This window comes from Ursus arctos, unplaced genomic scaffold (genome assembly GCF_023065955.2).
Source record: "Ursus arctos isolate Adak ecotype North America unplaced genomic scaffold, UrsArc2.0 scaffold_11, whole genome shotgun sequence".
Taxonomy (NCBI): domain Eukaryota; kingdom Metazoa; phylum Chordata; class Mammalia; order Carnivora; family Ursidae; genus Ursus; species Ursus arctos.
Window position 1 is genome coordinate 68,364,471 of NW_026622775.1, and position 12,767 is coordinate 68,377,237.

The window sequence follows — 12,767 nt, forward strand, 5'->3', positions numbered from 1 at the left end:
TGTATTTGGAGATAGGGCTTCTAAGGAGGTAATTAAGGTTAAATGAGACTATACTCCTGGGTCCCTAATCCAACAGGACTAAAGAGGAAGGGTTGTGTTCACAGAGGAAAAGCCATGTGAGAACACAGCAAGAAGGTGGCCATCTGCAAGCCAACAGGAGAGACCTCAGGAGAAACCAAACCTACCAACATCTGGATCTTGGATTTTTAACCTCCAGAACTCTCTGAAAATACATTTCTGTTGTTTAAGCCATATACTCTGGAGTATTTTGTTATGGAAGCCCTAGCAAATGAATACACAGATCATAACAAAATGAAACTAAAAAAATCCACAACAGAAATTATTACAATATATGTCTAAATAATACATGAATCAAAAAGGAGATCAAAAAGAAATTAGAAAATAATTTAACTGAATGAAAATGAAAACACACATATCAAAATATGATGGGTTCAGCTAAAGCAGTGCATGCATGGCAGGAAATTTATGCATTAAATGTTTACATTTGAAAAGAAGAAGTCTCAAATGATCTAAATTCTTCTTAAGTAATAGGAAAAAAAGAATAAATTAAATGCAGAGAAAGCAAAAGAAATTGAATAATTAAGACAAGAGGAGGGGGACAAGATGGCAGAAGAGTAGAGGACTCTGTTTCAACCAGTCCAATTAGCTGGATATCTACCAAACCATTCTGAACACCCAAAGACTGTATTAAGAGATTCAGAGGGACACTATATCATTCTTAAAGGGTCTATCCAACAAGAAAATCTAACAATTGTAAATATCAATGCCTCCAACATGGGAGCAGCCAACTACACAAGCCAGCTGTTAACCAAAATAAAGAATTAGATCGACAATAATACATTAATAGTAGGAGATTTTAACACTCCACTCTCAGCATTGGACGGATCATCTAAGCAGAAGATCAACAAAGAAATAAGAACTTTGAATGACACATTGGGCCAGATGGACTTCGTAGATATATACAGAACATTCCAAACTAAAACAACAGAATACTCATTCTTCTTGAATGCACATGGAACTTTCTCCAAAACAGACCACATACTGGGTCACAAATCAGGTCTCAGCTAATACCAAAAGACTGAAATTATTCCCTGCATATTATCAGACCACAACACCTTGAAACTGGAACTCAATCGCAAGAAAAAAATTGGAAGTAATTCAAACACTTGGAAGTTAAAGAGCATCCTGCTAAAGAATGATTGGGTCAACCAGGAAATCAAAGAAGAACTTGAACATTCATGGAAACCAATGAGAAGGAAAACACATCAGTCCAAAACCTATGGGATACTGCAAAGGCGGTCCTAAAAGGGAAATACATAGCCATCCAAGCCTCTCTCAGAAAATTAGAAAAATCCGAAATGCACAAGCTAACCTTACTCCTAAAGGAGCTGGAGAAAAAACAGCAAATAAAACCAGTTTAAACCAAGCAGGAGAAGAGAAATATTATAGATTAGGGCAGTGATCGATGAAATAGAAACCAGAAAAACAGTAGAACAGTTGAAGAAAACTAGAAGCTGGCTCCTTGAAAGAATGAATAAGAAGAGAAAGGACCCAAATTAATAAAATCATGAATGAAAGGGGAGAGATCGTGACTAACAACAAGGAAACAGAAACAATTATTAGAAATTATTACCAGCAACCATATGCCAAGAAATTAAGCAACCTGGAAGAAATGGATGCCTTCTTGGAAACTTATAAGCTATCAAGACTGAAACAGGAAGAAATAGACAATCTGAATAGACCAATAGCCAGTAACAAAATTTAAGCAGTAATCAAAAACCTCCCAAAAACCAAAAGTCCAGGGCCAGATGGCTTCCCACGGGAATTCTACCAAACATTTAAAGAAGAAATAATACCTATTCTACTGAAGCTGTTTCAAAAAATAGAAACAGAAGGAAAACTTCCAAACACTTTCTATGAGGCCAGCATTACCCTGATCCCCAAAACAGGCAAAGACCCCATCAAAAAGAATTACGGACCAATATCCCTGATGAATATGTATGCAAAAATTCTCAACAAGATCCTAGCCAATAGGATCCAATAGTACATTAAAAGGATTATTCACCACGACCAAATAGGATTTACTCCTGGGATGCAAGTGTGGTTCAACATTTGCAAATCAATCAGTGTGATAGAGCACATTAATAAAAGAAAAGACAAGAGCCATATGATCCTCTAAATTGATGCAGAAAAAGATTTGACAAAATACAACATCCATTCCTGATTAAAATTCTTCAGAGTATAGGGATAGAGGGAACATTCCTCAATATCATAAAAACCATCTATGAAAAGCCCACAGTGAATATCATTATCAATGGAGAAAAGCTGAGAGCTTTTCCCTGAAGGTCAGGTGCATGACAGGGATGCCCACTCTCACCACTATTGTTCAACATAGTGCTTGAAGTCCTAGCCTCAGCAATCAGACAACAAAAAGAAATAAAAAGCATCCAAATTGGCAAAGAAGTCAAGCTCTCTCTCTTCGCGGACGACAGGATACTTTATGTGGAAAACCCAAAAGACCACTCCCAAATTACTAGAACTCATAGAGCAATTCAGCAATGGGTAGAATACAAAATCAATGCACAGAAATCAGTTGCTTTCCTATACACTAACAGTGTAACTGTAGAAAGAGAAATTAAGGAATTGATTCCATTCACAATAGCAACAAAACCCATAAGATACCTAGGAATAAACCTAACCAAAGAGGTAAAGGATCTATACTTTAGAACACTTATGAAAGAAATTGAAGACACAAAAAGATGTAAAAACATTCCATGCTCGTGGATTAGAAGAATAAACATTGTTCAAATGTCTATCTTGCACAGAGCAATTTACACTTTCAATGCCATCCCTATTAAAATACTATTGACGTTTTTCAAGGAGCTAGAACAAACAATCCTAAAATTTGTATGGAACCAGAAACAACCCTGAATCACCAAGGGAATGATGAAAAAGAGAAACAAAGCTGGAGACATCATGTTGCCTCACTTCAAGCTATATTACAAAACTGTGATCACCAAGACAGCATGGTACTGGCGCAAAAACAGACACATAGACCAATAGAACAGAATAGAGACTCCAGAAATGGACCCTCAACTCTATGGACACCTAATCTTTGACAAATCAGGAAAAAATATCCAATGGAGAAAAAACAGTCTCTTCAATAAGTGGTGCCAAGAAAATTGGACAGCTTACATATAAAGAACGAAAATGGACCATTCCCTTACACCATACACAAAGATAAACTCAAAATGGATGAAAAACCTCAATGTGAGATAGGAATCCATCAAAATCCAGAGGAGAACATAGGCAATAACCTCTTTGACATCGGCCACAGCAACCTCTTTCAAGACATGTCTTCAAAGGCAAGGGAAACAAAAGCGAAAATGAACTTTTGGGACTTCATCAAGATAAAAAGCTTCTGCACAACAAAGGAAACAGTCAACAAAGCTAAGAGACAACCCAGGGAATGGGAGAAGATATTTGCAAATGACATTACAGATAAAGGGCTGATATCCAAGATCTATAAAGAACTTCTCAAACTCAACACTCAAAAAACAAATTACCCAGTCAAAAAATGGGCAGAAGACATGAATAGACACTTCTCCAAAGAAGACATACAAATGGCTAACAGACACATGAAAAAATGCAACATCACTAGCCATCAGGGAAATACAAATCAAAACCAAAATGAGATACCACTTTACACCAGTTAGAATGGCAAAAATTAACAAAACAGGAAATAACAAATGTTGGAGAGGATGTGGAGAAAGGGGAACCCTCTTACACTGTTTGTGGGGATGCAAGCTGGTATAGACACTCTGGAAAACAATATGGAGGTTCCTCAAGATTTAAAAATAGAGCTACCCTACAACCCAGCAATCACACTACTAGGTATTTATCCCAAAGATATAGATGTAGTGAAAAGAAGGGGCACATGAACCCCAATGTTCATAGCAACAATGTCCACAATAGCCAAACTGTGGAAGGAGGCGAGAGGCCCTTCAACAGATGAATAGATAAAGAAGATGTGGTCTATATATACAATGGAATATTATTCAGCCATCAGAAGGGATGAAAAGACCCCAAATCACCAAGGAAATGATGAAAAAGAGAAACAAAGCTGGAGGCATCATGTTGCCTGACTTCAAGCTATATTACAAAACTGTGATCACCAAGACAGCATGGTACTGGCACAAAAACAGACACATAGACCAATGGAACAGAATAGAGACTCCAGAAATGGACCCTCAACTCTATGGGCAACTAATCTTTGACAAATCAGGAAATCACCATTTGCATCAACATGGATGGAACTGGAGGGGATTATGTTAAGTGAAGTAAGTCAAGCAGAGAAAGACAATTATCATATGGTTTCACTCATGTATGGAACATAAGTAATAGCACAAAGGACCATAGGGGAAGGGAGGGAAATCTGAAGTGGGAGAAATCAGAGAGGGAGACAAACCATGAGCAACTATGGACCCCCAGGAAACAAACTGAGGGTTTCAGAGGGGAGGGGGGAGGGGGAGGGGTAACAGGGTAATGGGTATTAAGGAGGGCATGTGTTGTGATGAGCACTGGGTGTTATACATATCTAATGAATCACTGAACACTACATCAAAACATAATTAAAAAAAAAGAAAAATAGTTCCAAAACTAAAGCTAAAAAAAGAAAGCACGATAACGAAAAAAATGATTGAAACTTAGAAGTTATGAAAACAATAAATATGAAGCAAAATAGATATATTTATACAAATACATAACTTCTTAATTTTTCTTTCTTCATTATAAGTATATCAAATGTCATTACCTGGTTTAAGATTAGTATACCCACGAGTCTACACCAACATTAATTATTGTGTGTTTATATTATTCCCTTAATATTTGAAATATTGAAAATAATAATAAATAGGACACATTTGGTAGACACAGATAATGAAAATCTGCTTTCAGTTTTTAATTAAAATATTAATAAATGATTAATATAAAAATAATCAAGGCAAGAACAGAAATCAATGAAACCGAAAGCAGGAAAACCACAAAGCATCAATAAAGCAAAAGTGGTTTCTTAGAAATGAATGAAATTAATAAATTCTTAGTGAAACTGATCACAAGAAAAAGAAGTAAATTACTAATATCATGAATGAGAGAGGACATTACTACAAATATAAAAAATTCTACAGATATTAAAAAAAGATATTACAGGAATATTGTCAACAAATTTATGTCAGTGTAAGTGAAATGGACACTTTCCTCAAAGACACAAATTACCAAAGCTCACTGAAGAAAAAGATAAATAACCTGAATAGTCCTGTATCTATGGAAGAAACTGTATTTGTAGTTAAAAACCTTTCCATAAGGACATTGCCAGACGCATACGGTTTTAGTGATGAATTGTACCAAATATTTTAGGGAGGAATAATGCCAATTTTACTAAGACATTCCAGAAAATTGAAGAGTTGGGAACATATCATTTTGTGTGGCCAGATTTACCCTAAAAACAAAACCTGAAAAACGCAGGAAAAGACAATTACAGACTAATATCCCTCACGATTATATAGAATATAGAAATCCTTAAGATAAGGATTGAATCCAGCAAGATATAAAAAAGATAATGCATTATGACCATGCTGGGTTTATACTGGATATGCAAGATTGTTTCAACATTTGAAATTCAATCCATGTTATTTACCATATCAACACCAACAGCAAAAAAACTACATGATTCAGAAAAAAAGAGCTTTTGACACACTTGAACTGTAGAACCAACTATTTATCTTCAAACAAACCTGAACAATGCCAACAGAATGATAAGGAGAGCACATTGTAGACATGAAAGCAAGGCCCACGGTTGTTCCAGAAAGTTCTGTTGCTCTGCAAGACAGAAAAAAAATAATATAACAACTATGATTCTCAACTATATGTTCTATAGATAATCCAGAACTCAGAAACTCATATTGTGAATAATAACTTAAATATTTCCTTCAGTTTTTGAATTTGCATTAGGCTTTTTTAAATATGCAATGGTTGTCATATCACCTAAGTATAAAGCACCTGGATATAATAATTTTTAATATTTTATACATATATTTTATTTGTATATTAGTATTATTACATATGCTTTGTTTTAATTTATATTTTTCTCTCATAGATTTTTATACCATTTACTTTTGTTCTCTTTTAGCACTGTTTTAGATAGTGGGATTTGGAATTTGGGCCCATTCTGAACATATTTGTGTTACTGAAGCATTTATGTTATTGAAGTATTTGTTACTAAAAAGGAATTTGAACCACTTGCATTTATTTGCATAGATGATTGGTTTGGTTTTCATAATTTTAATTTTATTTTTTCATTTTATTCATTTTGTTTTTCTTTCAATTTGTAATGACTCCATGTGCTACCTTTGCTATTATTCTGCTATCTGTTCGAGATCCTAGCCCTGGTTTGTCTTTAGTAATTTGCAAAGAATAAATAAAAAGTTGAACTTCTAGTTTCCCAGTTATCATCCTCATTTTTGCCATGAAAAATAAGGAAAATTAGAGAACTTTTTCCCACTTTATATTTCCCTTGGAAAATTTTCAGATATCTGTTATTTTGAAATGGTATTTTGTATTATACATGATATTTCAAAGATACATGGCATTTATATCCTCTTTAAAAATTATATTATAAAATTACTTATACTTAAGTCCACATATGTGTGGGTTTAATACTCACTACCAGTTCATTTATAATAAATAAAAGCTTCTCCCATTATGGAGTTAGCTATTTTGGCTCCTGTTTTCAGTGGGTAGAGTATAGTTGTACTACAAGGTTCTTATCTGGTTATGCCTAGGTATAGACATATACCTTTTGTTAATTTGTCAGGTAAAGGCCATGGCTTTTGTTTACAAGTGAAAGAACAGTTATTTCCTTCCATCATATCTTTTTAGTACTTTTATCTTGTTTATTCTAGTCTAGTCAAGAAATCTACTCTTGGCGTTGGATTGCCATTTTGTGCCCTCTTTAATGACCATCACCCAATTACCCTATCCCCCACCTACCTCCCCTCCAGCAACCCTCAGTTTGTTCCCTATACTTAAGAGTCTCTTATGGTGTGCCTCCCTCTCTGTTTTCATCTTATTTTACTTTTCTTTCCCTTCCCCTATGTTCATCTATTTTGTTTCTTAAATTCCACATATGACTGAAATCATATGGTATTTGTCTTTCTCTAAATGACTTATTTCACTTAGCATAATACACTCTAATTCTATCCACGTCATTGCAAATGGCAAGATTTCATTCTTTTCAATGGCCGAGTAATATTCCATTGTGTATATATATACTACATCTTCTTTATCCATTCATTTGTCGATGGACATCTGGACTCTTTCAATATTTTGGCTGTTGTGGACCTTGCTGGTATAACCATTCGGGTGCAAATGCCCCACTGAATCACTATTTTTGTATCCCGTGGATAAATACCTAGTAGACACTGTGCAATTTCTAAGCTTCAGTCATGGAAGTCTTGAAGGTTTCTCTTGGTCCTCTTAGAATGCTTCTTCTGGGGGAAAACTAGTCACCTTGCAAGATCTCCAGAACCCTGAGACTGCCATGCTGGAGGCAGTCCAAGTTAGCCACATGAAAGCCGTATATGCAGAGATGACCAACCAGTGCCCATGCTCCAGCCATACCTGGCAAGGAACCAGACACTTAAGATAAGAAGACTTATTTAAGTCAGGAAGTTGTGGGCTGATATGTTACGTGTGGTAGATAACCAACACAATATTAATTAATTCTTATTTCCTATAACAACTCCTGTTTTCTTAAGAAGTAAAACTTGAATAATTTTAAGCCACTTCTTGCTGATTCTTTCTGATTCCAGCTGCACAGTATCCAGCAGAATTTTCTTGATTTCTTTTGAGGCATGTGCTCAGCAGTCTTGTCTAATTTATAGTCATCAGATTTACTTCCTGTTTCTTTTTAATTAGTCATTTCAGCAGGATGGTAAAGGTGTGGGATTAGAATATAATATGCAATTTTCTTTCAATCCTTGAAATTTGTCCTGACTAGTGCTTAAGGCTAATCAAGTCTTTTAAAACATTGAATCGAAATTTCTCTTGCCATTATCTAAACCTGTCTTTCCTTTCTGTATGCCTAATCAAAACAGACAAAATTCTGATGAACCATTGCTAAATTGTTAGCTTTTCTTCAAAAGCAAAAGAAAAAGAAATACATGTAACAAAGGTAAGAGCATATTCACAAGATTCAAATGAATACTTTTTAAACTTTTAACCCCCTTGCGTAAACCACTTCCTCTTACCCTATCCCCTGAGATACCACTTGCTTTGCCAAGGCTTTGGAAAGTTTCTATGCTAAATACCATTTAACATACAAAGGGGAAAATCTATACATACGTGATTAACTGAGCGATATCATGACGTTTTCTTCTTCGGAGGATACTTCCCCTCCATTTAGAAAAATTTTCCAAGGTGAAGCTTGCATTTGGGGTTATCTTTATTTTATCCTCATCATTCCAGATTTCCATACCGACTAAGACCACGTGAGTGTTGAGCTTTTTATAAAGCTGTCCAAAAAGAATACATGTCAAAAGAACAACATAATGGGGATATTATCTTTCAATATTTTCAATGTAATTTAGATTTTCGAACTTATTAATAGCAGCACTGTAAAAACTTCCTTTCCAAACTTCCTTTCCAAACATACTTGTGAGATAGAAGTTACTACCTCTTTTCACAGATGCTAGCATCTCTACTTGGGCAAGGCAGACACACTTAGATATTTCAGGTCTGAAAACTCCTTTTTTTTTTTTTTTTCGAGAAAAGGTCCTATTGAAACAAACTTTTCTTGCTTGCAACCTCAAGAAACATTATAACTTTCTGTTAATAGTTCATTACTATGACTTCAACTTAAGTGTCTTTACTCAAATGCTTTGCGATGTTCTCAGAGTCATAACATTTCAGAATTAGCAAGGTTGACCCAGTGCTGGTTTGGACACTGGGAGAGGAACATGCTATATGAAAAAGTCCTGCATCTGTGAGTCACAATAAAGAAAGTGATCCTCTAATTCTTAAACCTGGACTGAACCAAATAATCTATAATGAACATAGGATAATCTTTAGAAATAATGAGTTAATCTTATAAGAATATGTTTACTTTAAAAACAAGGTTTAAATTGCTACTATAGTTCACAAAACTGCACAGTGTTGGTCAGATAAATCCACTTATTAGATGAATGAGTTCTGGGGCTCTAATGTGCAGTTTGGTAGTGATAGTTAATAATATCATCTTAATTACTTTAACACCGGTGAGAGTAATTTTTAAAATCACCCCAAAAAAAGCAACGGCAACTATGTGATGCGATGGAGGTGGCAAAAATCATTTTGCAAGTAAGTATATCAAATCAACACACTGGACTCCTTGAATTCACGCAATGTTACATGCCAATTATATCGCAATAAAGCTGGAAAAAAAAAAAACCTGCACAGTTACAGGTTTTCTTGTGGGGCAACTTCCTGCTGAGAAACCTGAAGAAATCATTTTAAGTAGTTTGGAAAACAACACAAGCATTGAGGAATGCAATTATCATCAAAAGAAAAGTCAAAATCTAACCAGATTAAAACCCTCCCCTTGATGATTCCCTCAACTTCCCACTTCCATTCTTGCTTTATTTGACCCACCTGGTTAAAACAATTCCTCCCTATGTCTCTCCTGCACCATGCCCCAGAACACGGAAGAGAGCACACTATGCCGATCGCTTTCACCTGGAAGCTACAACTACTAACCTCAAGTGGTCTTCACCAGTCTCAGCAAACCTGCTGCATTTCCAAAATCCATTTATTCCCAGAGGCTTCTGCACATTTTTTCGTGTTCACTCTTATCTTTTAGTAATTGTGACACTTTCTATTAAAACCTCACTTTGAGCAGATACTCCTGCTTCCAAATTTACTCAGTGTATAGAAGCAACCAGAAGAGAACTTCCACAAGTTCCCACCACTGTCTACCTCCTGGCTTACTTCAAACAACCTATGCCTCCCCTTCTTTACTATATGAATGAATGCTGTGCCCCTAAGCCCAATTTCTCCACTCATGCACTAGATCGCCCACCTCTTCCCAGGTCAAGGAGATTATTCCAGCAATTCTTCCATCTTCCTTGCAATTCTGTACTTAGCCTTCCACAGAATCATTCCCATCAGCATAAAAAGGATGACCCATCATGGCAGGGGGACAATTTTTATAACCCCTCTCCTTATCACTTATTCCCCATTTCTCTGTTCCCACTTATAGCAAAACTTCTGAAGAGAATTTTCTGTATCTGTTGTCTCTAATTCTACTTTCTATTCTCATTGGAATCACTCTAATCATGCCTGTACTCTTACACTCCAAAGAAACTTGCATCATCCAGGTGACCAATAACTTCTATTTTGTTAAATCCAGTGGCCAATCCTCAGTCCTCAGAAGCATCTAACATCATTGATCATTTCTTCCTTTGATAGATTTTTGTTTCAAGTAGCTTCCAGAACAACACTATCCCTGGTTTTCCTCAAAGCTCATTGTCTACTCTATTGATCTCTGTCAGTTTCTCCTGCACACTGATCTCTCCTCAAAGAAGCACTTCAAGGATCTGTTCTCAGTCTCTTTTCTACTTATCTACACCCACTCCTTTGGTTATCTTATACCAGGGTTGGTAAGCTTCTTCTGTAAAGGTCCACAGAAAATGCTTCAGACTTTGAGGCTGTGTGGTCTCTGCGGTAACTACTCACCACCACTGGCACTATAACAGGAAAACAGCCATAAACAATGTGTGAACAAATGGGTGTGGCTATGTTTCATTAAAACTGCTTTTAAAAATGCAGCAGGCCAGATCTGGCCCACAGGTTACAGTTTGCTGATCCATGTCTTATGCCATCTGTATGTGTTAAAGACTTATGGATTTATATCTCCACCCAGACCTTGCTCCTGAGCTCCAATCAGTCTTGTATATCCAGCAGTTTCACCTCAGAATCTTTTTTTTATGCATCCATGAATCTTCTCTTTAATCTTTAATGATTCAAAATTTTACAATGATATAACCTGACACATGTTACTAGGTGCTGGACATGTGGAGGGCATTGTCAATATGGACATGTCTACCCTTCATCTCAGGGAAATTTCCTAGTATTATTACTCTAATTTTTGAAATGTAAAGTCTCTAATATTTTCATTTCTTAAATATAAAAATGTAACATGAAACATGTACACATTCAGAAAAATTACTTAGTCATAGAACACTTTACTAAAAATTAGCAATCCACTGCCATTGCCACCCCCACTAAGAAACAATATTTTTGTTGAGATATAATTGACATAGAACATTATATTAGTTTTAGTATGCAACATAATGATGTGCACCTGGAAATCTTTATACAAAAAGATATCTCAAAGCGAATGTGTTCTAAATGGAAATCCTCATCTGTCTTCTGAGTCACTATCCCCCTCCATGTTACCCATTCTTAAAGTTGCTCAGGTCCAACCCTTGATGTCACTTGACTCTTCTCCTTTCCTTATACTTCTCATCTCTCATCTACCTCATCTACCCTGTGGACTCTCTCCAGAGATCAGCTATTCTCAATTGCTCCACTACCATTGCTTTTTCTCAAGCCACCATCATCTTGTGAGCCAAATTAGGGAATAATTCCCCTATCCGGTCTTATTTCTGCCAATTGCTTTACTTCAGTTTATTTCCAACATAATGGCCAAGATAATCTTTTAAGAACACACATCTGAACATGTTACACCTCAGCTCCGGCTCTCCAGTCTTCCTTGCCTGTGAAGAATACCAAAAAGTCCTTACCCAGGCCTACGAGGAGCTGCAGGTTCAGGCCATGGCTACCCATCAGATGTCATCTGCTTCCACCCTTGCCCTGGCTTACTGCATGCCAGCCACAATGGCCGTCCCACTGTTCCTCAAATATGACAATCTAGCTTCTGTCCTCAGAACTTCACTCTGCCTTGCACACCCTCCCCTAGGGTCAGACACTTATCTCCCTTCCTTTCCCTGCCCAAATGTCACTTTGGACACCTTGGACTTGGGCTTCCCTATTTAACATAGCACCCAAGATGAACCTCTCTATCACTCTTTTTTATACACTTTTTTTTATAGCACTTATAATCACCATCCTACATACTCTTTATTTGGTGTATTTATGCTCATCTTGAACAAATATGTAAACTCCTTGAAGGGATATTTGTCAGTTTTGTTCCCCACTTTATTTCTGTCATCTAGAAAAGTTCCTGTCACAAAGGAGATGTTCAATAAATAGGGCCAGTTCTTGGGGTTCCTTAAGAGGAGTCAGCATGATCTTTGCGGTGAGAAGACAAGATATGGATGATGTTGGTCATTGAATCCACCTTCATTTTCTCTCTATCCTTAGAGAATTTGCAGGCTACCCCAAAGTGACTCACCCATGTAAGTAGGCAGACTCACTGTATGTTCAACTAACAAGACACTAACAATTAAGATTTAAGCAGGGGGCATACAGAAATCATTTTTAAAAGATTTTGTTAATTAGATGATAAAATCCTGTTTACAAACCAAAATCAACATCTTTCCCAATTGAAATGGGCTTTGAAATCCAACCAATCCAAGTTCAAATCTTATCTCTACCATTTCCTAACTTTGTGATTTTAGGCAAGTAGCTTTGCTTCCCAGAATCTAATTCTTTAGCTATATATTAGGTTTAGGAATATCTCAAAATTTCGA

General features: G+C 36.2%; 1 protein-coding gene across 1 annotated transcript in view; it reads right to left on the reverse strand.

The window, feature by feature from the left end:
- Positions 1-12,767, reverse strand: part of ADAM28 (ADAM metallopeptidase domain 28) — a 72,692-nt gene that overhangs the window by 35,619 nt on the left and 24,306 nt on the right. Inside the window, exons 9-10 of the mRNA XM_057310201.1 lie at positions 8,422-8,591; positions 5,814-5,898 (exon numbers count right to left, since the gene is read on the reverse strand). Of these exons, the coding sequence (XP_057166184.1) occupies positions 5,814-5,898; positions 8,422-8,591 (255 nt within the window). The remainder of the gene's footprint in view (positions 1-5,813; positions 5,899-8,421; positions 8,592-12,767) is intronic.